Source organism: Caretta caretta, chromosome 1 (genome assembly GCF_965140235.1).
Source record: "Caretta caretta isolate rCarCar2 chromosome 1, rCarCar1.hap1, whole genome shotgun sequence".
Lineage (NCBI taxonomy): Eukaryota > Metazoa > Chordata > Testudines > Cheloniidae > Caretta > Caretta caretta.
In genome coordinates this window covers 282,748,908-282,775,352 of record NC_134206.1, presented here as the reverse complement: position 1 = coordinate 282,775,352, position 26,445 = coordinate 282,748,908, and the positions used below count along the sequence as shown (strand labels likewise).

General features: G+C 37.3%; 1 protein-coding gene across 10 annotated transcripts in view; it reads left to right on the top strand.

Annotated features, from left to right (window-relative positions):
- The window catches only part of NAV3 (neuron navigator 3), a 778,536-nt gene that overhangs the window by 533,815 nt on the left and 218,276 nt on the right, over nucleotides 1-26,445 (top strand). For 9 of the 10 annotated variants that reach the window (XM_075124347.1, XM_048835702.2, XM_048835701.2 and 6 more), the window contains 2 exons: nucleotides 13,835-13,907; nucleotides 20,850-21,033. In XM_075124347.1, the coding sequence (XP_074980448.1) occupies nucleotides 13,835-13,907; nucleotides 20,850-21,033 (257 nt within the window). Of the gene's footprint in view, nucleotides 1-13,834; nucleotides 13,908-17,183; nucleotides 17,321-20,849; nucleotides 21,034-26,445 lie in introns of those variants that run through there. The other variant, XM_075124348.1, reaches the window with a different exon arrangement.

Genomic DNA, 26,445 nt, shown 5'->3' with positions numbered 1-26,445 from the left:
ACTTTGACGTTTCCCCTTCACTAGGACTTTAGGCACAAAACTCTGTGTTAAGAGTATGGTGAAACCCCACAAAGGGTGCTCAGATAGCCTGTTGATGAGCATGAGATGAAAACATAGCTAGATGGCTATACTGCAGGAGTTGGTTTATATGTGTAATCTATTTTAATTCTTTATAGTGCAGAAGTATGGCAGATTAGAGCATTCTTTATACGAAGTTTTCAGAATATTGAACATATTGAATATTGAACAACACTTAGGTACAATAGCATGATTGAAGACTAGAATTTGAGCCTTCCATCTGAACACTTGGCTTTTGTGGGTTTCTGATTTAAATTTGGATTTCTTTTGGTATACTTTGCCGTCTCTTTTATTTAATGTGGTTTTGCACCTCTTAAATGTTCTTTTAAGCTTCAGTTTTATTTGAATCAATAACATGAAGACTGAACTTAAAAAGAAGCCAATGACATTGGTTAAGCTTTATTTTTCCTTATAGGTTCCTGAGAGCCAGAAAACCAGCCATGTGACCATAGGTCTGTATGGGGGTGTAATTAGATTTCTGTAAACAACTCTCTGTGCAATGCTTTGAATATTTAGAGACTGTGACTAATTATTAAGTATTTTGTAGGACCTTTCATCTGATGAACTCAGTGGGGTTTTTTGTCAGGGTTTTTTTGTTTTTGTTTTTTGTTTTGCATATTTTTGAGTGTCAGGAGTTCGCATGTTGTAGGAATGATTATTTATTGGCTGTAAGTGGAACTGAACATTTGCAGTCAATCACAGCTCTGAAGTGTGAAGTATAATTACACTGAAAACTGACAGGTGAATGTGTGTAATTAGAAGATCAGGGTTGATTCTTATGAAACCAAAGGGCAAGTCAGTAGAAAATATTAAATTCTCGATGTCTCTCCTCCACATGCTGTAGCATTGTAGCTTCCAATATAATCACCAGTGAGTGAGGGTTAGAAAGCAAAAAGGGCATTGGGATGGATTCCATTTGCAAAGTTCATGATATGTCTAGGAATAAAGTGCTCTATAGTTTTATCTGTTTCTGTATCCTGTAAAGAGAACTGAAATGCCCTCAAAGGTTTAAATCTTCTAAATAGGCACTTTATTATAGTCTGCATTTTGACCCAGTGGAGAGGAATTTTGTTTAACAGAGTAAGGGATACATCTGTATGATGCCTTTCACTTTTCTGAAGCTGGTTAATCTCCATAAATGTTTTGATAAAGGTACCTAACTGAAAGTAAGGCATTGCATAACACTAAATCTATATCTAAATCTATAGGCAGACTCACTGAAATAACAAAGTGCTTCTATTTGTTGTATCTGCTTATGTTTAAACATGAGCTCCCAGTGTAACACCATGGCCAAAAGGGACTAATTCAATCCTAGGATATATAAACAAAAGTATTGAGTGGGAGTAGGGAAACTATATTATTTCTGTATTTGGTACTGGTATGACCATCATTGGAGTACTGTGTCCAGTTCTGGTGTCCACAGTTCAACATGGAGGATGTTGATAAATTGGAGAGGGTTCAGAGAAGAGCCACAAGAATGATTAAAGGATTGAAGAACATGACTTATAGTGATAGACTTCAGGAGCGCCATCTGTTTAGTTTAACCACAAGAAGGTTAAGGGGTGACTGGATCATGCAGAACAAATATTTGATAGAGGACTCTTCGGTCTAGCAGACAAAGGCATAATAAGATCCAATGACAGGAAGTTGAAGCAAGACAAATTCAGACTAGAAATAAGGTACAAATTGTTAACAGAGAGGGTAATTAACGACTGGTACAACTTACCATGGGTTGGGGAAGATTCTACATCACTGGGAATTTTAAAATCAAAATTGGATATTTCACTAAAAGATGTTCTAGCTCACAAATTAATTCAGGAATGCTCTATGGTCTGTTTCAAAGAGGAGTTTTGACCAAATAATCACAGTGGCTCCACTGAATCTATGAACCATGTAATATCTGTAAGAAAAATATCTCACAAATCCTTAGAGTAGTATTTATCTTTAATTTTCTGCCCTTCCTAGTTGTGCAGCTCTTTTACTGATAAGAGAAATTCCACACATGTACACAGAGTAAAATACCATCATAGGGAACTACAGTAGAACTCCATTTATCCGACCCTCCATGTTAACTAAACAACCAGTGCACATGGGTCCAGAAGCAGGCAATCTTTTCTGTGGCTGTTAGATGGCGATGCAGCCTGGCACTTTCCCATTCTCTGGATTATCTGAATTGTTGATTATTCAGTCTGGTCCTGGTCCTAGTTAGATTGGATAAACATGTTTCTGCTGTACTGTGAAGATCTAAGCAGAGAATGTTGTGCTTCATACAATTCACGCTCTAACCTTCCAAGTGACCTTTTACATTCTTGTATGAACAGATCAGTACATCTGCCTGTTGCACGGTCCAAGTATTTGGGGAGTTAATTTGCTTTAACATTGCTGGGGTCACTGTTAAAATTTTGCTTTCGAAGTGTAAGGTGGATGAATTTGGGTCACATATTTCTTTTTAATATCTGTTGGAGATGGAAGTGGAAGGTATGTGGGTTTTAAATAACTCCAGCATCATTTCCTCAAAAATTTTGCCTCCGAGACCTTCCACATACCAGTAGTTATTATTCTCTAAGGGGAATTTTCTCCCCCAAATGCCTCCAATAACTTTATTTTTAATTTGTGTAGATTTTTTTTGTTGAAAGGCCCTGGCTGAAATTGGAACAGACTTTTGGGTTGACTTTACTTGGGTAGTTTAATGCTAAGTATTTTCATTAAATGCTTACTTAATTATTCCGTCAGTAAATAAAGACTTTATTAGGGAACAGGGAATGCCAATAGGCTATACCTAACATCCAGAAAAGTATTATAATTTCCATAGAATGATTCTCCTATGTCCCTTATATCCGGGTGAGGTAACAGGCCACCTGCACCAGTGAGTAAGCAGAACCAACTTAAATCTCCCAGTAGAACCAACAACAGCTGCTAAAAGGATGGGTTTGCAGATGTACATCACCCACTCAGACTCAACATTGTCTTCCAGCAAAATTGCAAAAATACATTTAATATCAAAATAAAATTATTGGGGAGCCATTGGAAATGGAACCCTTGACTAAGGAATTAGATTATTTTAAATCTTCTAATAATCTATTCTGATCTTTCCCTATATTTTTGCAATTTTTACTGGACTTTGGTGTGTCTCCAACCTTGACCAGTCACCAACCCCACCCCTCAATAGCATGAATCCATATTTCCATGGAGAGTGCTCCGCACAGTCCTAGGCAAAGGCAACAGTGCTGCAGAGGCTGCTCAGCATAGGAAAATCCATGCTTAGAAGTTTCCCTTGGCATACAGATACTGGACCCAGTAATCAAGGTACCTGAAGATTCCTCCGTGGGAACAGAGTAGGTTTTTTATAACTTCAGGACAGATTCAAGGCTTTGGATAGGTTTTTTTTTTCCCCCATGAGTTCATATTTGGAAGTATTTACTGATTTTGGTAATAAACTTGATTAAATTAGGCATGTACTTTTTTATAGTGGACATGGATGAAAGCAAAAGCAATTCAAGAAGTTTTGTTTGGGAGTCTAAAACATTCTTCCATTGTGCTATGTTGATAAGAACACTCATTTTGAAGAAGTGAGATCAACATGAAATTAGTCATTTTCACCAATTTGAAACTAGCTCACTTTCAGATCTTTTATGCCTGTTAAACAAGTGTACGCTATACAGTATCAAAAAGCACCCAGCCAGTTAGATGTACTGTAACACCTGTAAGAAAGAGGATCAGAAATCCAGTCCATGTTATGTCCTGAAGTTCCTGAGCTTTACTCCTTATCTTATGACTTAATATGGAAAAGAGATGGAGTAAAAATACTTGTTACAGCAGGGACCAGCCCTTCTTGAATGTGTGGAAAGCACCTAGCACATAGTGGGAGCTACCATAAATAAATTAATAATAAAAATACCAGATACTATATAAACATTTTACACCTTTTTGGTAAATAAATGAACCATAGGGACATAGTTCCTGTGAAAAATTGGTGAAAGCACCAACACTACCAGAGGAAATGGAGTACCTAACTCTTCGTAACTTTTAAGAAAGATGAGGCCAATCATTTTAATGATTTCCAATAATTCCTGGTTATTTACACTTAATGTACATTTTCAAGAAGAGAAACAGCTGTATTGTATGGGGAATGGGTGTGACCCCTATATTTAAGTTGCCTTACACTTTCCAGATTTCTATAAAAGGACTTGGCAAACTTTCAAAAGAGCTGAACACCCTGTTTTCACATCCAGAACGAAAGGAACGTCTCAGTCCTGAGCTGTTTTGAAAATCAGGCCATGTTATATAGGTGCCTAAATGCAACCTGAGTTGAGTGGAAAGTCTGGCGCATAAGGATGGACAGATAAAAGAAAAAACTTGGGCTGATTTTCCATTCCATTATACCAATGTGACTCTGTTGATTTCAGCAGAGTCACACTGGGATAAATTGGGTGTAACCGAGAATCAGGCCCAAAACTCATACTGGCAAAACCATAACATGTGTGTGTGTGTGCACATGCACACACAATGTAATTGGAATAGCACACAGTGTTTTCTTCTGTAGCTTGTTTACTGTGCTACTTCAGTGTCCCCTCACCATCACTACCTTAACGGAGAAAAATACTAGAGCTCTGGGTAGTTTATTTAGCTCATGTAGTTGTAATAGCTGGGAAATCTATATGGTGTTAAAAGCCTTCAGACTCATATGTCACCTGTGTGGTGTATTTGGTCTGCTGTTGATTATTCTAATCTCTGATAAAAAATGTGAATACAGAATTGCTAATACTTTTCTCTTTATGAATGTACCTTTATAATTTTCTACACATTTAAAATAAGTATTCTGCATGTTAGTGAAACTTAAGTTTGCAAAATAGGGAAACATGCTGAAAAAAGGCTCCTAAAAGGAACAAAGTTATAAGGCAAACTAAAAATGTGGGTGTTTCCCACACCACAAATGCATTGCCAGCAAGACACAGATGTGTGCAGTATATGAGCCAATGGAAAAAAAAAAGTGAGCAAAGATACTGTTTTCGAATACTCCAGAATGGCTTAAAGTGGGCTAGGCCAAAAAAGAGAATTACTGTGTGTATGTATGTGAGTGTATATGTGACCTAGCCAAAAGTGATGTTGCACTGTCCAATTTAAGTGGTGATTACAATATAGGCCATCCCCACCCTTGAAATATTTTCCTGTTCTTTCCAGGGCTCACTGCTTCAAGCCTTGGGGCTATAATGAATGTACAGGATACAGGGATTCATGCAGTAGGAGAGGACCCTGTGCATATTTCTGATTGAAAACGAATAGAATTATAGTTTAATTGTGTAACTTTTGAGCTTTGTACTCTTATTTCTCAGTCAGGCAGATCCGCATCAGACACTATTCCCTTGTTTTAATAAAAATAGTTCTGTAATGGTCCACAATAGATAGTAGCGATACTGTTATGCTTTGGGTGATCGCTACAGAATTCTGCGCTATATTTGGATACAATAATAACAGCTGCTATAGAAAAACCTAAAGGCTGGGTCTGTATTGGGTACATTCCTGACTAGCCTCTCTGATGCAGTAGGGCGGTGCTCTTCAGTGAATACATTAAGAAAGACCATTTCACATTCCTATCACTCTACTTCTGGTAGCTAACATTAGAAAGCATTGCTCTGTCCTTTTAAAGGGAGCTGTGTCATTAGAATGTATTCAGGTAAGCTGTCAGAGCCCTAAAACTTTATTATGAACTTATTAAAAATTTTATAGTTAAGTAGTGACAGACGTGACACAAGAAGAAATAGATTCATCCCATAATGAAGTTGTGTATCTCCTATAATACAATGTATTAGGTATTTTAAATGATGATCACAGAACTGACTCCAGAGTCTGATCTATTTGATCTTCTAGTAGTCTATCTCCCTTCCAATGCAGGATTTTTCCAGTTGCATATTTATTACAGTTTTGTCCAATCTAATGTGAAATGCCAAGTGTTGGGCCTTCTTGTGTTCTTCTGGTAGACAGTTTCACAAGCTAATACATGTCAGTCAGGTGCTTTCACTGATATTCTGGCTAAACGTTCCCCTTCCTAATAATCTGTTTTACTGAAAGGAGGCTGTTAAAAATGGTATCTTCTTTCTCAACAGATCTGTTCCTTGTGTGTATTCAGAGTATCATATTCTAGTGACTAGCTAAATTTTTACTGCATGCCAGACCTGTCAGCACCACAGAACTTAAATGAGAATGAGCTGTATGCTATTCCATCTTGTTTAACAGCAGCAGAATAGTTTGCTATTTTTGCATTAGTTATACCTGGAGGTTTAATTTGTAAGGTTGCTTATGAGGGTGACATTTAACCTGTATGACTTTTATTAGTGATAATGATCTATAAGAGGGAAAGAACCAAACCTGACTTTGAGAGCTCAGGTTTATATGGTGGGATATGTAAAACAAACAACAAACTTTATTTGTAAGCAAAGCACATTAGAAATGGAATCACTGTGGCCCAAAATATACAGAATTCCACAATACGTCTTTTACATCCTTCTTTTGAAGTGTGTTTGTATTACGGAAAGTATATGTGGCATTCCATGGTTAGTTAGTTTCAGTAACTGCCAGAACAAATTTTTCTCAGTTTGCAAGTCAAAATTTTTTTCTAGCTGCTCGCCCTGTGAACTCAATGAGAAACCTGTAAGTCAAGCTTTGTTCACCCTTCTCATGCATAACACCTATAATAAAGTTTCTACAGATAAATCCTTTAAGTAGCTATACCTTTATGACTTAATTTCCTTTAGCTGTGCTGCAATTGGAGCTCAATACGTGAATCAGAACAGAACCCAGCTCAATCTCCAAAGATGTGTTGGCTAACAGAAATAAAAGAAATAAAAATCTACTTATATCACTAAATAAACAGATAACATTTGGAAATATACACAGGGAGCAGATCTGTATTAAACAAGAAGATGCTATATTTACAAAGACACCTTCATACTTCACTTTGAGGAATCCAGTACATAGCATGGCTGTTTAACAGATACAGGCATATAGGCAGTAATCACATTCTTTGTGCATGTTTTTTTAAGGTAAGGAAACTTTGCAGATTTTTGTCTGTCTGCTGTGAGCTTCAGAAGAAGGCATACCAATTAAATGCAGAGATTTATCAGCGCTTCATATGAATATAGACAAATATACTGCTTTATTAGTTATTATTATTTGTCTTATGAGTACCTTGCAGTTCAATTTAAACTTGGAAGTGGAGAAAGTATTGTCTGCCAACCAAAGGAGATGAAAGCTAGTCTTAGCAAACACAATCATAATAAATAGACATATTCTATATGGTGAGTCACTGAAGAGTTTCAATCCCACAAATGAGCTATTCCCACAAATTTACTTACTGCTGGTATTAGGTATTCTCATTCATTTGTGGAGACGTGTCTGCTGTAGTTATTTATTTCTATAGAGCAGCGGTTCTCAAACTGTGCGTTGGGACCCCAAAGTGGGTCACGACCCCATTATAATGGGGTCACCAGGGCAGGCATTAGACTTGCTGGGGCCCAGGGCCAAAGCCCGAAACCACTGCTTTGGGCCAAACCCAAAGCTCGAGCCCCACTGCCTGGGTGACAGAGCTCAGATTTTGGCTTTGACCCCCCCTTCCCGGGGTGGTGGGGCTCGGGCAGGCTCAGGTTTTGGTCCCCACTCCTGGGGTTGTATAATCATTTTTGTTGTCAGAAGGAGGTCATGGTGCAATGAAGTTTGAGATCTCCATTATAGAGTACTAAAATGCCACAATGCTTCCCATAAAAAAAACAATTCATATCTACAGTGCTTTATTTGTTACAGCAGATTTTAATACATATCTTCTTTAGTATTATACATAATAATTAGGTGTATCGTATTTGTGGTATTACTGTGTATTTCTTAGAGATGGATGGGTCCTAACTACAAAAGATCTGTATCTGAATGATCAACCCCCTATATTTTGGGTGGTATTTAGATGTGGGGACTTGGTTGGATCGAATATCCACAGTAAGCCTTGACATTTGGTATTTTTTAAAGATTACAAACAAAAATAAAAGCATGCATTTTTGATAAGCAATTTTTAAAAATATAAAGATAAAAGACCTGATTGTTAGAAGCAGCCTACCAGTTTGTGGGAACAACTTTGCAGGCTCCATTAAATGCAATATCATTTAGACCCTGCTATCTGATTGTGATCATAGAGCGGGTTGGTTTCTAAATTACAGACATTTTCCCTGAGTTTATGTGTGTCTGCAAAATTGGAGCCAGGTCTCAAAATCAGCCCCAAATATTGTTGAATTTAAGAAAGAAGATTTATATTATTACAGAAACTTTTGGTCACTCTGAAAATTAATTTCATTGTCAAGCATACAGACTCATTGGTAGCAATAGATTTTGGTATGGCTAGCTACGTGTGTGTGTTTGCATCTATCTAATATATGGGCAATGAAAGATTTATTGTGTGGTTATCTATTCATCCCTGGCTTTTAATAAGAGCTATGTTTTGTAAATGATGTGATAAAATCTGAAGTAATGATTGAAAATACTGTTTAGCATATAGACTACCTGAATGTGAAGATCGTATAATATGATGAGCCATTACTGTGGGATTCCGAAACCAAAATCTCTGTTTAAAAAACGGTTATGGTTGTGAAGTGACAAAAATGTATTATTTTTATAAAACGGGCTGAGCAACACTTTGGGAATTAGCAAAAACAGTGCAAAGTTGCTCACCGGTAGCCCGATCCTGCACACATTTATATGTACACCTCTGTTGATAGAATTGGGCCCATGTTTGGTGTTCCTGTGGAAATCAGTAAGCCTACCTGTAAACCTGGAGAACTTTGCTTTCCTGAACTGGTTCTGTTAGGGTTGCCAACCCTCCCGGTTTCGCCAGGAGTCTCCTGGAATCGGGCTCTATCTCCCGGAGGCTACTGAAGCCAAACCGGGAGATTTTAGGCTGCAAAATGTCTGGTGGCACAGCGGGGCTAAGGCAGGCTCCCTGCCTGCTGTGGCCACAAGCCATTTCTGGAAATGGCCGGCACATCCCTGCAGCCCCTGGCTGAGGGGCCCAGGAGGTCTCTGTGGACTGCCTTCACTCTGAGAACCGCGGCAAATGGGAGCTATGGGGGCAGTGCCTGTGGGCAGAGGCAATGTGCAGAGCTGTTTGGCCCCTCAGCCCCTCCACCCAGGGACCACAGGGATGTCTTGTCGGCCACTTCCGGGAGTGATGCGGAGCCAGGGCAGGCAGGGACCCTGCCTTAGCGCCACTGTGCAGCCGACTGGGAGCCACTTGAGCTAAGTGTCGCCAGGCCAGAGCCCTCACCCCCTCCTGCACCCCAACCCCCTGCCCCAGCCCAGAGCCGCCTCCTGCACCCAAACTCCCCCCCAGAACCTGCACCCCTCACTCCCTCCTGCACCGCAACCTACTGCCCCAATCTGAGCCCCCTTCAGCACCCAAACTCCCTCCCAGAGCTTGAACCCCTTCCTGCATCCCAACCACCTGCCCCAGGCTGAACTCGGAGCTCCTTCCCACATTCCGAACCCCTTGGCCCCAGCCCAGAGCCCGCACCCTCTCCCACACCCCAGCTCCCTGCCCTAGCCAGGTGAAAGTGAGTGAGGGTGGGAGAGAGTGAGGGATGGAAAGAACGGGGGAGGGGGGTGGAGTGAGTGGGGCAGGGCGTCAGAGAATGGGTGGGGCAGGACGGGGCCTCGGGGCGGGGTAGGGGTGGGGAAAAGGGTGTTTGGGTTTGTGTGATTAGACAGTTGGGAACCCTAGGTTCTGTTCAGCTAGACTGCTCGATAACTTTAATTATATTTGTTCTGCTAATGAGGAACATCATCCTTCTTAACAGTTAGGGTTAAAGTATTTTCTGAAAAGGAAACGGGGCACAAAAAGTTTGTAGATCAGGTGTCTGTGGTGTTTGTGTCAGATCTACATGACATGTATCCTGTTTGTCACAATGCAAAGAGTGCACTCCCTGAGGCATAAGCAGATAGAGTGCTACTTTCCACTCTTGGTGTGAAGTAAAGCTGTGTCCCAGCCTATTTTAACCATGTCACCCGCTACTTAAATAAACATGGTGTTCAGAGATCCATACCACTCTTGATTGAAACAGCATTGAGGAGTGGAAGTTGGTTGAGGTCTCTTAGAACTTCTGTAATTGCAAAATTATTCTCATCTGTTTGTACATTTGAATAAAAAGTGTTTGGGGCTGTTGGGGTGTCAGTTCAAAGAATAATTGTGGTTAGCCAAGGCAAGAAGAAGGCAATTAAAGTAATGTTTATGGATATACTGAAAGGTTAAAAATGGAATGCTTTAAAACAAACTTTTCTAGATTGGAAGAGAAAGGAAGTGAGGACTCCAAGAATGTATTAACCAGTGGCTTATTCAATCTTCTAACCATTCTCTAAACTTGTATTAAAATGCAATTACTGTCAGAAAACTGACTGTAAAAATTACATTTAAGGGCTTCTGATTTATTCTTCATCAATGACTCCCCCGTATCAAACTTGCTCAATTTGCAAGTCAAAACAATAATTGACTATAAGACTTACCCTGAAATGACAGCCTATTGTCTGAAAGCCAGGCTGTGTTCTTATTGCTTCGTATGCTATCACCTACACTAATGGTTCTGGAATTGTAGTTTACAGTTCTGTTGAGGACTCAGAAGCAAAATGGAATTTACATTTTACTTCTTTAGCTGTACAGTAAGTTTAACAGATGTGGCATGCAAGACACAGGCTGTAGGGAGTAGACATATGAAGTAATTAGGTGATATTTTTATAGTTTCTTTTTTGACCATAATCACACTTTTAAAAACTACCATTAGGGCTATTATATTTATGAAATACGCTTAGTCTCCCAACTATATATACACACCACATAAAAATAACTAAGACACATTAAGTAACAGAGGCTGCAAATGTTCCCAATAAATTAGTTCAGATTTTTATAGCCACAGTCTCCTGATTCCACTATAAAGGGCATACGATTGCTATGAAATATGTCTCAGTAACATCATAAAGTGTGTCAAGAAACCTTGATTTAATTTTTTGTAGGTAGGTGTGGCTGAATGTTCAATCTCAGTCCTTTTTTTTTTTTTTTTTTCCAATTTAATCTCCAGGATTTTCTATTTGGGTAAAATTTGCCTTCTTTCAAGTAGTTCAGTGTTTGCGCTGAAAGTTGAAAGACGAACTCAACTTTTTTATCATTCATCTCTAGGCAGATCTTGATTTGTGTTAAATTCCCTGATAAAGCAGAATTTCCCATCAAGTTTCAGAGGAACAGCCGTGTTAGTCTGTATTCGCAAAAAGAAAAGGAGTACTTGTGGCACCTTAGAGACTAACCAATTTATTTGAGCATGAGCTTTCGTGAGCTACAGCTCACTTCATCAGATGTTTACCGTGGAAACTGCAGCAGACTTTATATACACACAGAAATCATGAAACAATACCTCCTCCCACCCCACTGTCCTGCTGGTAATAGCTTATCTAAAGTGATCAACAGGTGGAGAGTGAATTTGTGTGGGGGGGTGGAGGGTGAGAAAACCTGGATTTGTGCTGGAAATGGCCCACCTGTTGATCACTTTAGATAAGCTATTACCAGCAGGACAGTGGGGTGGGAGGAGGTATTGTTTCATGATTTCTGTGTGTATATAAAGTCTGCTGCAGTTTCCACGGTAAACATCTGATGAAGTGAGCTGTAGCTCACGAAAGCTCATGCTCAAATAAATTGGTTAGTCTCTAAGGTGCCACAAGTACTCCTTTTCTTTTTCCCATCAAGCTATTTTTGCATAAGGAATGCAAATTATATTGTTTAAGGGCCTCTTCCTGCACAAAAGTTATGCCCAGGGTAAAGATACTCACGTTCAATTGTTTTCAGGATTGGGCCCTAAATTACCCAGTTTGTTTTTGCTTTCTATGATGCCAAATGATCCCAAGTAAATTCCATTAACATCTTAGAAAATGGCAGAAATAATGGCCATATTCTGATTTTACAGTGGTGTAAACATAGAGTAATTCCATTGACTTCATTGTAGTTACACCAGATCTAGTGTAAATATATTTATTTTAAAAAGTGTTAGCTAGCATATTATTTGTATTTATTTGCAGAAAAAAGGGGACGAGGAAAGAGATTATTCATCACTCCCTATATACCCTAGTAGCTCCTGAAAACTGTTTGATCAATCCGTAAGGAACTTACATTATCAATCTTTGTTTTCTGCAGCCTTAGCTTAGTGTAATTTGTTTTGCGTGAAGCATTTTTCGCACATGCTCTCACCTTTAAAAACGTTGCCCATGTGTTAAAAGAGACTCTCTGTGTAGGTTTTAGAGAATATTTCTTCAATGTGCACTTCTTGAAAGCAAACAGAAAGTTTCTGTTCATTTTATAAAATATTATTTTCAAATGGTAGAAGGAGAGCTGCAGTCATAGGAGATATGCAGAATAATTGAAGGGCTTCCTCCTTATTTATTTGCACTGCTATTCAGGTGAAAAGTGTTGTTCCAGCCTGGGAAAAAAAGATAACCTCCAGGCTAAGCACCTTTTAATCAGCTAATAATTTATCCCCCGTATGCTTTGTGGATAGAAAAGTGCCAATAAATCTTATTGTAAAATGTGTGAATGTGCAAATGATGCCTGTTCAAAGAAAACAAAATTCATTGCATTTACCAGTTTATCTACAGGTTTGTATATTAAGACGAGGGTGAATCATTTTTTAATATGCTTTACAATTAGATGATGTGAACAATAGATATTTTAAATAGGTTAAACCTTTTCTTTTATCTATGCAGTCTTCATCAGCTTTTTTAGTTGAAAACTTAAGGTAAAGCCAATCTGCAGAAGACACTGGCAACATGTCATTTTGCCCATTTTTGATAGAAATTTAACTAGACACATCAAATCTTTGCGTGCCAAGTTATTAACTTAAAATGTGTTGTTTAATGTTTCAAGATTTATGAAATATAAAACAAACAAACAAACAAAATACAGGACCACAACAACCAAGGATGGTGACTCACAGAAACACTGTTTGGAACTTTCCATTTTCCTAACCTATTAAGAAAAAGTCATTACATTTATTCTGGGATTACTCATTTTACAGGCAGAATTGTCATCGTTATATTGCTCTTGCTCTATGCTTCTTTTCCTGTCATCTACAGCTGTGCTTGGTATCTGTGCAATGTGCTGGACCAACCATGGCAGTCACCATCCTGATGACCTTTACTGAGGAAGTATATTTTAGAGAAACTTTAACATAAAATATACTAATAGATGAGTTTTTAAAAAAATTTTAAGAAAAACCAAACGAGGACTCATTGCTGTGACATCATCATTTTCTCAAAATTACACTTCATCCCAGACAAATACCTTCTTTGGCACACTTGTTGAATGTTTTTGCTCACATTCTTTCATTAAGGCAGTCTCCCACATCTCCAGACACACGTGTAGTGTTTAATCCTCTATGGATGCTTTCATTGCTGCTTATTTGTAGTGTACAAAATCCAGTTTTATGTTAAGTAGGTGGGTTGCTGATCTGTCAGCATGCCATTCTGGATCGGGCCTTTATGAATTGTTTTTAAGCACCAAAGTGGACAATGAAAGCTTTATAGCAATGCTCCAATTAGCGGTAATCATTCTTGTTAAACTCTGGAAAAGAGCTGTAGTATGTGATGAATGTAAAGTATTCATTCCCTTTTTCTCCCCTCTCTGCATTCTCACTCTAGTACATTTTGTAAAATAGCCTTAAATTGCTTGTTATTTCTGTTCATATTGCAGATTGAGAATGTTGATGTCTGCCTTAGCTTTCTGGCAGCCAGAGGAGTAAATGTTCAAGGTCTTTCTGCTGAAGGTAAGAAAAATACATCATCAACACAGATAATGGAATTCCTTTCTGAAAACTAATTTTCTTAATACAGATTACTTGCAACTAAACACCATTCTGAAGCTGCATTGAATTGCATTGAAATACACACACACACATATACATATAGAGACAGGGGGAGAGACAGACATGGTTTAAACTTCCTTTCCAGTTTAATTAAAAATTAAATCAGAAAATTCAATATGTATATGAAAATTGGGGCAATAATTTAAATGAGTAATTTACTTTTCTGTATTTTGGTTCCTTTTCCTTTCCCCCCAATGATTTATAGCTACAGGGATTTCCAGATGTACATTTTTATATATTCATACATAAAGTATATTGGATTGGATCCTACAAATATGCAAGCAAGTGCCTTTGCCCATGTAATTAGTCCCAGTGAAGATGACTCACTTGAGTAAAGATATTAATATGAACAAACATTTTTAAGAGCAGGCCCAAATCTAGTAAATATTTGTGTGTGTGGTATGTATAAAATGGAACAGTGATTGGAGCATTAGGAAGAGATGCTTAATATTAATATATTAATATCTAGTAGTATCCATTTTTATTGTATTATAACCCTCAATGTACAGTCTGATGTACTACTATTTATGTATGTTTATCTTTAACATGTTAGGTTAAGCCTAGTCGTCCAACTTTTAGCTTCATTAATGTGCTATGCTTGCATTCTAAATACAAATGATACTAAAACAAGTGGATTTTTATCACTGCCTTTATGCAGTATTACGGAATTAGTATGATGAATAAAGGTTTAACCGTGAAAGGGGTTGAGCACTCTTGCAAGGTGCTGAGTACCCTGAATGCCCTTTGACTTCAGTGAACGGTGAGGGTGATCAGTACTTTGCAAGATTTGCTAATTGTTCAGTTTTGCTTTAGCACAAATTACTGAAAGGTAGAAGGCTGAGTACTCCTTTATCAGAGCTGGCAAATGCAATAGTGTTTCTTTCTAAAAGGTAGCCAGCAAGAAATCTTTGAATGAGATCTTTTGTTCCATATTAAAATTAACCCAGACTTCTTATTTCTCACTATCGCCATCTCAATAGGATCTTAGTAGAACAGTAACATTGCTATGTAAGGTTTCAGAGGAACAGCCGTGTTAGTCTGTATTTGCAAAAAGAAAAGGAGTACTTGTGGCACCTTAGAGACTAACCAATTTATTTGAGCATGAGCTTTCGTGAGCTACAGCTCACTTATGTACTTGTGGCACCTTAGAGACTAACCAATTTATTTGAGCATGAGCTTTCGTGAGCTACAGCTCACTGATGAAGTGAGCTGTAGCTCACGAAAGCTCATGCTCAAATAAATTGGTTAGTCTCTAAGGTGCCACAAGTACTCCTTTTCTTATTGCTATGTAAGTGTGCACAAAAGTACAGCATATGGTGTCTTTGTCACATTATTACTCAGTTGTCTGATTAGGGGAAGTTACTGCCTTAATTCAGAGTATTACCTATTTTGTGAAGATATCATCTATTCTCTATTATATCTTTCCATCTGCTAACGAGAATACTTAGCATTTATATAATGCCTTTCATCTGAGGCTCTCAAAGTACTTTACAAATTGAATTTATTGTGAAGTATAATTTGGATAGGTAATCCATGGTGTTTTACACTATCAAATGAGAGAAAAAACAATCATTTATTTAAAGGCTAGTATATCATATCTACACCATGCTGTAGCATGTTTTAGATGAAAACCCCTTCTTAATTCTACTCTTTGTTTAATAACAATGATCAATACACACTGAAATTCACTCCTGCATCTATACCTTCTGCTTTATGTGGATAACACACTGTCGGTACTTATAGCCTATTAAAAGTACAATGTTAAAAACAGAAATATTTTTTAAAGACTTTATCAGTCTTTGAAACCTAATTCTTCTTAAAATGGTGAGTACACATCTCAGTCTTCTTTTTTTTTGAAATTCGTATTTTAATGCAATTATGTCTGTTTTTTAAATATTACAAAAATACATTTTATTGATGAAATAGTCTCACTGTTTGCAGCAGACAGATGGCTTACCTAGCTATTTTAAAGAAAGAAGGGTTTGATCCAGTATTTCCGAGACTGTTATTTAAGCCAGTGGGAGTTTTCAGTGCTCAAGTAGCGCAGGAGCAGGGTGTCAGTATACAGAGGTTCTGGGTGAAATTCTGGCCCCATTAAGTCAATGGCAAAACTCCCACTGACGTCAGTGACAACAGGATTTCACTCTCTATTAGAGTAGGAAACACATTACAAATATTGCATTATCATCTAGAGTTCTATAACCACTGCATTTTGATTATTTATTTGGCTATCCTATATAGGACATTCCCTGTGGCTGTCATAAGCCAATAATTTATATCCTATATTATAAAACTGTGATGCTGAATTAAATGCTCTAATGAGAGACAGTCCACTGGGATCACTGAAGGATTCATTTAAAGAAAAATTATGCTAACTGAATCTAGCAATACTTGAAAGGCAAAGTCACGGATATACCCTTCTCTTTGATTACATAATGCACTGGCATTTTTGTCCTGCTTAAGTCAGTATACAGCAAAATGGAGAAGCTCTAAAATGACATATACTGTATTGTCATTATGTCTTCATTTCTGTAGATTTTTGGTAACATTGTCCCTCTTTCTTTATTTTCAGTGCTGTTGTGTCCTTATTAGTTTTTGGTGTTTCACTATAAAATATTTATTTTGTATTAGAAAACATCTAAATTCTCTCCTAGCAATTTTGTGTTCTGTTGAAACCATAAATAATAATGATGATAAAAAAAATAAGGCACAAAGTTCCTTCCAAAGAAAGCTGATGACACGAACTTTGGGTATAAAAGTAAGGTTACAAATCCTTGGGCAATATTGTGCTCGCAGTCACACTAGTGTAAAGTTGGAGTGAATCCTTTGAGACTATTGAGTTCAGTGAATTTACTCCAGATTTACCAGAGCAGAAGGTTGACTCCCTTAAGTTTATTTCTTCAGCACGAACTAAATGTAGTCCCACCATTCCTCTTTAGGAGAGGTAATTAAGGAAAAGAGAAACGTAATTCATCCATTTTTCCTTAATAAATGCAACTTGAACTTTTAAGAGACTCTTCCACTCGTTTGTCAGAATATTTATGTTTAAAGCTGGTTATCTGGATTTTATAAACTAGTAAGTCTGTTTCTTGTAATAGGCTTTGGTGAATGGTGGGTTATTCATCAGCGCATGCTGCAAACAGTCACAGGAGCAGTAAAACCTAATATCTAAGAAAGGGTTTCACAGCCAGCTGCCACCTGATCTGACACTTGAAAAAGGAGATACTGAACAGAACTAATTTTCAAAACTGTATTGTACAATCACCACTGGAGAACCCAAAGGATAATAAAGAATAAAACAGTAGCAGCAAAAGGTAATTTTTTTTTCAAGTGTGAATATATACGTTATCTAAAAAATGCTTTTGGGTCCTTCAGTGGTTGGAGAATCTTAGCAACTTCTTAGCAACTTCTGAAAGTATGGTAATAAAAATAATTGTTTTCTCTCTCTGAGTTTTTTCCAGAACCCGTGCATTATAAAGTACGCAGCTAGCCACACATATTTTCGGGCACCCTGTTTTTAGCCGTTCATTATTTTTTAACTTTCACTTTCTATTGGGAAAAAAATTAACTATGATGCTGCCAGCAATTTGACTTATAAAGTTATTTAATCTGATTATCTAAGGGGGAGACAAGATGATCACATCATTATTCAGTATTGCATCAGGTGTAATCTGAAAATAAGTTGGCAACTGTCAGGGAGAATTTATTAGGAGGGGAGGACTGGGGACTATGATTAATCATTTTCTGTTAAAGGAAATGGTTTTGCAAAAAAATATTTCTGGAAATGATAAGAAATAATTAGTCATATTACTCATGGCCTAGTAGCTCATTTTGACATACAGATTCTTCCTTTCTACAGAAACTTGTGAAAAGCTGTTGGTCTCATCAAACTGATAAAAGATAAAGTTCAAAACTGATCATATCCTGCTTTAGAAGTAAATGTAAATATGGTTTAAGATGGAAGTGGTAGATGAGTGGGTGTGTTTAGCTTAAAAACAGATAGAGTTTGATCTTTCAAAGAGAAGATTCTTCTTTTATTAATCATTTCAAGTCACAAAAATTAGTCTGTTGCTATAAAATGACCAATAAACAAACCAATATCAAGCACAGAAAATAATTTTAAATAAGAATTATGCTTTAAATGTCATCAGTGAGGTTGTCTTTTGGAAGAATGTTCTTAAAAAACGTTGTTTCACTCTTGTTTTCTTAATGGCGCACACTTACCTGAACAATGATCCCAGTCTGACTTCAAAAGTCATGGCTTCCTAAAAGAACATAACATGTAGGAAGTGTTCTTCTGTACAGCTCTGGTGGTTCCATGGGAAGTTGAAGATCTTATCGCAATTTTCATAGTGTTCTGTTCAAATTTTCCTCTCATTAAAATAGGTTCTAATGTACATGGCGGTGTTTGCTATTGTTTAATGGAACAAATGTAAGTTGGCTGCTATGTTTTGCCAACACATTCATGTATGTGCTAGTAGCTGAATTATTCCTTCTTAAAGAGAAAAAAAATAGTTTGCTAAGGATATGACTGTGAAAATGCTTATATAAATTCTGTTCTAAAAAATTCATTAAAAAGTGCTATAAAGCTCCTGCACTTTAATACATCTATATTTGCAGGAATAATAGAAATCTAGCCTGAGATACTCTTTTGCAAGATAAGGTATTGAACAATTTAGATTAGGCATTGTTAAAATTTGTAGGTTTGATGAAAACCTTTCATAAGAAGTGAAGCACCAAAGTAAATTGACTGTGAGGTTTTGAGCAGACCCACGTGCTCCAGATAATTTCTTTAAATAATGCTTTTTTCCCCTGAGGCTACTTTCTTGACACTAGGATCATTTATAAGATGGGAATAACATTGTTTACTCAGTACTTAATCTCAGTCAAGAAACAACAAAAGTAGAGAGTGAGGAATGTGAGACAGGAGGAAGCTACCAGGAATCATCTTAGTTATGTTGGTGGCAGTGTAGACAGAGGAATATTTGAACCGTTAAAAAAAAAGAAATGGTTCTTCAGTCTTTCTCATTCAATATTAGAATGTGAAATGAAAAGCTAAAAATAATATAAAAGAAACATTAGAAAAGCTTCTGAGAAATCCTAAGCACCAGGTTCTGCTATGAAAAAGCTGGCTCATATATGGTAATCTGCAGTTCCAAGTCTTCTGTTTTTAATTTGTGGGAGGATTCTCTAAAGCTATTTGATAGAGGTCAGTATATAGAAATCTGCAGGTAATCTGCCTTCATGCTGTGTGCAGTAGGATTGGCATACCACTCCAACACATGTATGATCACCTGGAATTTTACTGGAGCACAAACAGAGAGAGGAACTAGAATCTCCAAAACGTCCTTGTAAGACGATTTAGTTTCTCAGTACTGTCGGTTCCTGCTTATCTGCTCTTGACTTTGCTCCACTTTCTACTTCCTTTGTGCTGGCAGTGCCAGTCTGGAATGTCCGCTCATCTGCTTCTCCCACAGCCTTCTTCACCTGTTCTCCGTGCTGATTCCTAGGCAGGGACAGTGTCTCTGAAGTGACCTAGAAGGCCACTACCTTTCCTCCATCAGATCTTTCCACAATACATTATACATCCACAGTGCATACTAGAATTTGGTCAACTAACAATGGGAAGATGGGGTGGGGGACAACCAAATAGAGCGGATGTGTATTTATATAACCCCCCTCAAAATATATATAGATGTAAAAGGTGTGTATATGTATTGCTAGGTTCTCTGTCACCCACCATTTGAATATTCCTTCTCCTTTTAGATGGTAGGTTCTTCAGAGTTGAGACAATGTCTTCCTGTATGTGGACAATCTGTAGCACATAACCAAAATATAAATAATAATAAAGCACATACAATATACTGTATTTCCTGGTAGAAATGAAAAAAAAAAAAAGGCCAGACATTAGGAGCAATTACAGTAGAGGTGTAAAATTAAATTCTGAATTTGAAGGAAAGAGGATTGCAACCACCTTTGTGGGAGGATTATTAATTGCAGTTTTGATGCAGTATGTCTTGGGGTTGGGGAACTGTTTTGTCCAATTCACATTCTCTAGAGGTATGGACAATGGCTGGAAAATGGAGATATGGGGCTAAATCCTCTCAAACGCTTGATCTCTCCAGTCGGACAGCATAGCCAGCTCAGATACAGTCATTCCTGCAGACTTTGCACAGAGGGTCTATCAGAGTGCTGTGCCTGTGATGACCCCAAATTGATTAGTAACTGGCTAGTTTTCAAATATCTCTCAACTAATTTGGCCTTTATTCTGTGAGATTTTTTTCTTTAAAGATATTTTAACTACCTTTTAATCAAACCTGTTTGCATATAACCACAAGTAGAATTGTTTTATTTTAAACGTTGGATTGAGAGAATTTTGATTAAGAAATATAAATAACTTCTTTAGCAACTGTACTCCTGTCCCCTATACCTCTCACAAGTCTTTGTACTGATTTTAGGCAGAGGGAATATATTGATTTCACGTTCATTGCAGATCACTTGAGCTCTTGAGGGCTTTATTGCATTAGGAATTCTACCTGTGTTTGTGTTCATATCGGTTCATGTCTAATCATGGCAGCATTATAAAGACAGATGGGTAGTACAGTGTTAAGAACAATCTGCTACCATGCCTGCAGTTCTCCAGTAATGGAGATGCTGCATAAGAAGTAATGACTGATAATTAAGCAGTAACTGCAATAACAATGCAATTAAGCAATAGTGATATGATGCTTGAATACACATACACACGTATATCTATAGGTGTATATAGACACACACAAATATACACACCTACACATACAAAAGTGACAGTCTAACCCTGGTGTTTTCACTTCTTTTTTATAGAAATAAGGAATGGAAATTTGAAAGCCATTTTAGGACTGTTTTTCAGTTTGTCTCGGTACAAACAGCAGCAGTACCATCAGCAACAATACTACCAGTCTTTGGCAGAGTTACAACAGCACGTCTCTCATTCTTCCCCTCCCGCTGAAATCAGCCAATCCAAAACACAGCAAGATATGCAGTCCAGGTAGGTCTAAGTATTCTTCTCTGCTAACAGGGCCTTTTTATTTGTTTGTTTACAAAAAGGCCTCGAGCTCTCTCTGTTTGGACAGAAATTTGTAGAGGGTCAAGACCAGAAAAAGCTGGTCACTAACTATTTAAAAGCCTTTAGCATTTTACGTAGCCATTACTTTGCTATGCATAAGGGCACCATAGATATTTTATGTGCCGAGGTGGTATAGTAGTTGTGTTCCTTTGGAGCAGAGTTGGATGAACAGTGAATATTTATCACCATATTTGGTTGAATTTTTTCATGTTTTTTTACTGTGTTTGTGCACTTTTGTGTTTGCTGTGCAAATGTTCTGGAAGATGACTTTACTGGCCTGGATGTTATAGGGAACAGCACATTATACATGAATATTAGAAAATAGAAAAGCAAATTATGAATTTGTTCACAGGAGTATCTCACTTAATTCTTAGAGCTAAACTCATCCATTTGGGGAAAAGAAACAATACTGAGTCATATGTGTGCCGAATCAAAACCAGCTAACACACCTCATATGTAGTATATTGACCATTTGCAATGAATTTCACATGCCTACTCTCCACAGCGAGAGTCATTTGCCTAACTATGCAGTGAATAATTTCAAATAATGAATAAACGAGAAAAATATTAAGCTATTGGAAAACCATTCACAATAAACAAACAATCTCCCCTATGCTGTATTTTCTGTGAATTATTTATGCAGTCTACGTGAGTAGTTTAAAAGAAAAAATAGTGTAAAGGGTCAGCTGGCTTTTCTCAGTGTTTTGTCTTAAGGGTTTGGTTTAAGTGTTAGGTATCAAAAGCCATTGAATTCACAGTGATGGAGGTTTTAGCTGTTGCATTTCATTGGTTTCACAGTGTAGCTGAAAAACATCTTATGAAAGGGTTGTTATATATTGACCGTGACATGGGAACTATTTTTTAAACACAAATATCTCCTTCATTTGAAAACACATTAACATTGTTGACTTTACTGGAAAAAGCAAAAGATAGTACAGACAACACATATATAAACTCATTTGAACGGCAGCCTTTAGACCAGAGCGTTAATCTTGTAAATGTTCAGTTTTGTTTTGTTTCATCCATTTGTTTGTTTGTTTAAATGACAGCTGCTTACTATGTGAACAGCCGCGTGTGGAAAAATGTGATATGTCTCACTCAATACTAGATTGTAGAAGTATTAGAATGCACTAAAAATGTTTTGGTACTTGTATTCATTCACATGTACAAATTCTTAAACTGTTTTGTTCCCCCTACATTAATGTTAAGGACAAATATGTTTCCTCCTCTGCTGAGAAATTGTCTACCAGATTTCAGTTCAGTGGAAATGTTTGCCTTGAAGTTATGAATGCAGTAAAAAGTTTGCAGTGGAAGTGCTGGTTGGGGCATTTTAACTGTCTTATCTCATTTGAAAGGCTAAGAAAATTCAGAAATAGTAGTGTTTAGATTTGCCTTGGATATCAATTTCAAAAGCACTGATCTTTTTTGCTTTCCACTGAAAATTAAACTATATGCAGATTTTTTTCTTATAGAGCTCTAATTTAAACACTGATCCTGCAAGATGCTCAACTCCCATGGAAATCACCTGATAGTTGAGGGTGTGCAACACCTCACAGGAGGCAGTCAATATCTTGTAATATTGGGCCCTGTGTACCTTTGCTTTTCACAAAATAAAGACTTTCCTTTTTTCAGTTTTGCCTTTCCTCTTGTGCTGGAAGTGACTTTGAATGAGGCTCCCCTTGTACTCGGTGTTCAGCACTCTGACAAATAGTAAATAAGCCTTTGCTGCTGATACACTTTACACCTAGTATAATAAAAGAAGTGGAAAGTTTATTATAAAGCAAGTTGTTAGGGATAGGCAGCAGTACGTCCATATTCCTTCCTCTGCTTCACCACCACTTTACATGCAGCCTGTACATATGTGTAACAGGGTCCATGACCTGCCTCTCTTCCTGGGGCCCGCTTGCTGCCCCCAGTAAGTCTCAGAGAGGCTTCAGGGTTGTGCAACACCCATGTCTTTATTTACCTATAGTTATCCCACCACCAGTGTTTATCTATTTACAAGCTTTACAGGATTATTCAACCTCTTTTACAGGCAGAGTCAGCCATCAGCAAGGAGGCCTCCAGTTCCCTCCCTGACTTCTCCCTGGCTGCCCCCCAGCCTTCTGGCTCCCTCCCAGCCTTTATAGCCCTTGGCTTGTCAGGCTAGCAGTTGTTGCCAATCCTCAGGCCAGCATCAGGCCTTTTCCATCAGCCCCAATCTGTTTCCCCTGATTGGAGCTGACTGGGCAGCGGCTAATTAGGTGCTTTTGCACCAGCACCCTGCTACAATATGTGATTGTCAGAGAGACTTTGAAGGGAAAATCAAAATTTTATAACGGATTTGGAAGAGAGTTATTACAGTGTTATTACAGTCTGTTATCCAGTCCTTTGCTCTCTATCAGCAGGCACAGGGTTAATTTTAGACGGGGTGCCTTTCATTAGTAGTCATCCAAGATTTCAAAGTTTTTCGAACCAGCCGTCTACCTACACTTCTTTTCTCCATTGCTACAACTTGAACTGCCTAGTGGTATCTTTTGGAGTACTAGCATGATGCTAGTCTTCCTAGCCAAAGTAGTGGATCAAAAGATGGACACAATAAGCACAAAGATCCTCCCCTTGGTTCTGTTGACTATGTATGCCTCCTTATGTTGAGAGCTGTGATTGTGATATATTCAGAGCCCTGATGTCTCATGCCCTCTTGGAGGATAAGAGGTACAAGAGTTGAAGCAAGTTTAGCTAGAAGTCCTGTCCAGGTGAGGGGTCACTACTTCACTTAGGGTATGTCTATGCTGCAATTAAAAACCCATGGCTGGTCCATGCCTACTAACTCAGGCTTGCAGGATTTGGGGTAAAGGATTGTTTAATTGCAGTGTAGATGTCCGGGCTTCCTTTACTAAATCTGTGTGCGGTTGAGATTTGGTCCCTGAATTACCCTTGTATCACTGTACGCTATGCTGAGCTATTATAAATCTCTATAGTTTCCTATTTGGTTAACAGAAAACAAGAATTCAGTTATTATATTCACACTTGGAGAAATTTGATCTCATTCCCCCATCCATCCATCTCTTGAACTTTTTATGAAGGACATAACTTTACAACATCTCTTTTGCAGTATAGTTTTAGTGACCAAGACTCAGGCATTTGGTTCTGAATGTTTTCTTTAATATTTCCTTACAAATACTTGCCATTATCTTGATCTGCTAGTAGTTTAGGAAGCTATAGAACATAGAAGAATTGACATCATGGAAAGTCTAGTATGTTTATTAAAGTTAACACTTTTCTTTTGCTGCTGTTATGGAGGAACAACAGGACAATGTCATATAATAATGAGCCTCTCGACTGACAAAAAAAATTAGTGCTCTTGAAAAATCTGCATGGAGAAATATATATATGCATGTGAAATATTTGTATGACACAGAGCAGCACTTTATTTGCTTGACCATGATTTTTTATTCTAGATATAAATAAAAATAGCATTGGGCTGATTGAGTTAGATGTTGCTTAGCTAGAAGCACAAGGTGAATTATCGTTAATGTTTCGTAAAACAAAACCATTGACATATTTTTGACAATTAATTTTTAACATAGGGACTTAAAACTTACCTAGTTCATTAAATGGTAATAATGTCTCAATAAAATGTAACATAAAATTGCCTTGCACTGTTTCTTTTTTCTGTATTATCAGAAGAAATTATCCTACTCCAATAATCTATCTAGTGGAGTTAATTAAATTGTACAGGTCTATCCCTCCATACCTGATCTTAATCTTAAAGATGATTCTCATAAAGATAAAGTATTGTTATAAGTCTTCCTTGCAGCTATTACTTGAATATTTTCTTGCTTAACCTGCTCCAATTTCCACTGTATTTCCTTGAGAGCTCCTGTTTTTAGGTAATGCTTAATGCTCTGAAAAACTCTGTCAGTTAGAAAACTAAGGTTAGCAAATTATTCATGGCAATATTAGGGACATGTTCAAAACATTTTTTGTCTATAGTAAATGTATGCAATACATATTTGAGGCCTATGACCCATTTTTACCCAGGAAAAATTCCCACTGATTTTTGGATAAGGACTATAGGATTGACCCTTATGTGGCAGAGGCAGGATAACTAATATTTGAATGGTATGTTTATCTTCATTCACTCATAAATAATGATTTATATAAGACTTCACATTCATTATGAACATCTGTCTTCTTGTATGTGGGTTAATGGCAGTACAACCCTCTTTCTGTTTCTTCTTTGTATATTTTGTTCACCAAGAGCACCTACCTGAGGCCACTGTGAAAATACTCTTTGTGTTTAATGGGCTGTATAAATTCAACATTTAAATGTATTTTGTGTATAGATGTAAACACAACAAAGTGTGTATACTGCACAAGGAATATGTTTTATATACATTTTTTTAAAATGTTAACATCAACATTTAATTTTCATTGTGTAATTTGGAGCTTTGAGAATGTCTTTTATTATTATTGCAATTCCTTATTAATAATGTTTATTACTCTGCTGGGGATTATCTTGCTATTTGCTCCTGTCTGGTTCGTCTTTTTCCCCAACACACACACCTTGGCTGCCTCTTCAACCCAATGGTGAGAATATTTGAGTGTTGGTCTCTGTGTGTTGTAGATGTATTGTAGTTTGTGCTGAAATATACAAATATGTGACTCAGACTAATTTCATTTGTTTTTAAAAATAGATTGGATTTGAATTAAAGTAATTTATTAAAACAATCAGGTGGTAGACAATATCCAGAATATTGCCCCTTTAAGTGAAAGCATTCAGAAGTCTCGAAGTATTTTGTGGGTACATTTCAAAGTGACATAACAGAAGTGTAGTAGAGACCACAGGTTGGTGAGAAAATTCATTTTGTGGCAGTCAGATATGATAAGACGATTGCCTAGATTCATCTTGATTTAGCCTGAGATGAAAGAAAGTATTTAGTTTTATTACTTGTGTTTCAGTGAAGCACTTTGAAAAGTTAACTCTTTGTAGATAGTCTACTGCTGTAGAGATAAATATAGTCTAGATTATGAAAGTATTGGCCAAAAGTCAGGATCCTCCATCTTTATTTCAGCAACCAGTAGCTTCTATTTGATTAATGTTTGCTTTGCTGTTTTATTTCCTTCATCAGTGAAAATTATGAAATTATGGATGTCATCATTTCCACTTCGAAATACAGGCCTCAGGTGAAACAGTTATAAATGTGGAAAGGGAAAATACCATCAATAAGTCGCACTGAACATAGTCAAACTATAACAGTGGGTAAAATCCTAACCCCATTGAAGCCATTGGGAATTTTGCTGCTGGGGTCAGTGAGGCTAGGATTTCACAGTAGGAATGTAAAAGAGAGG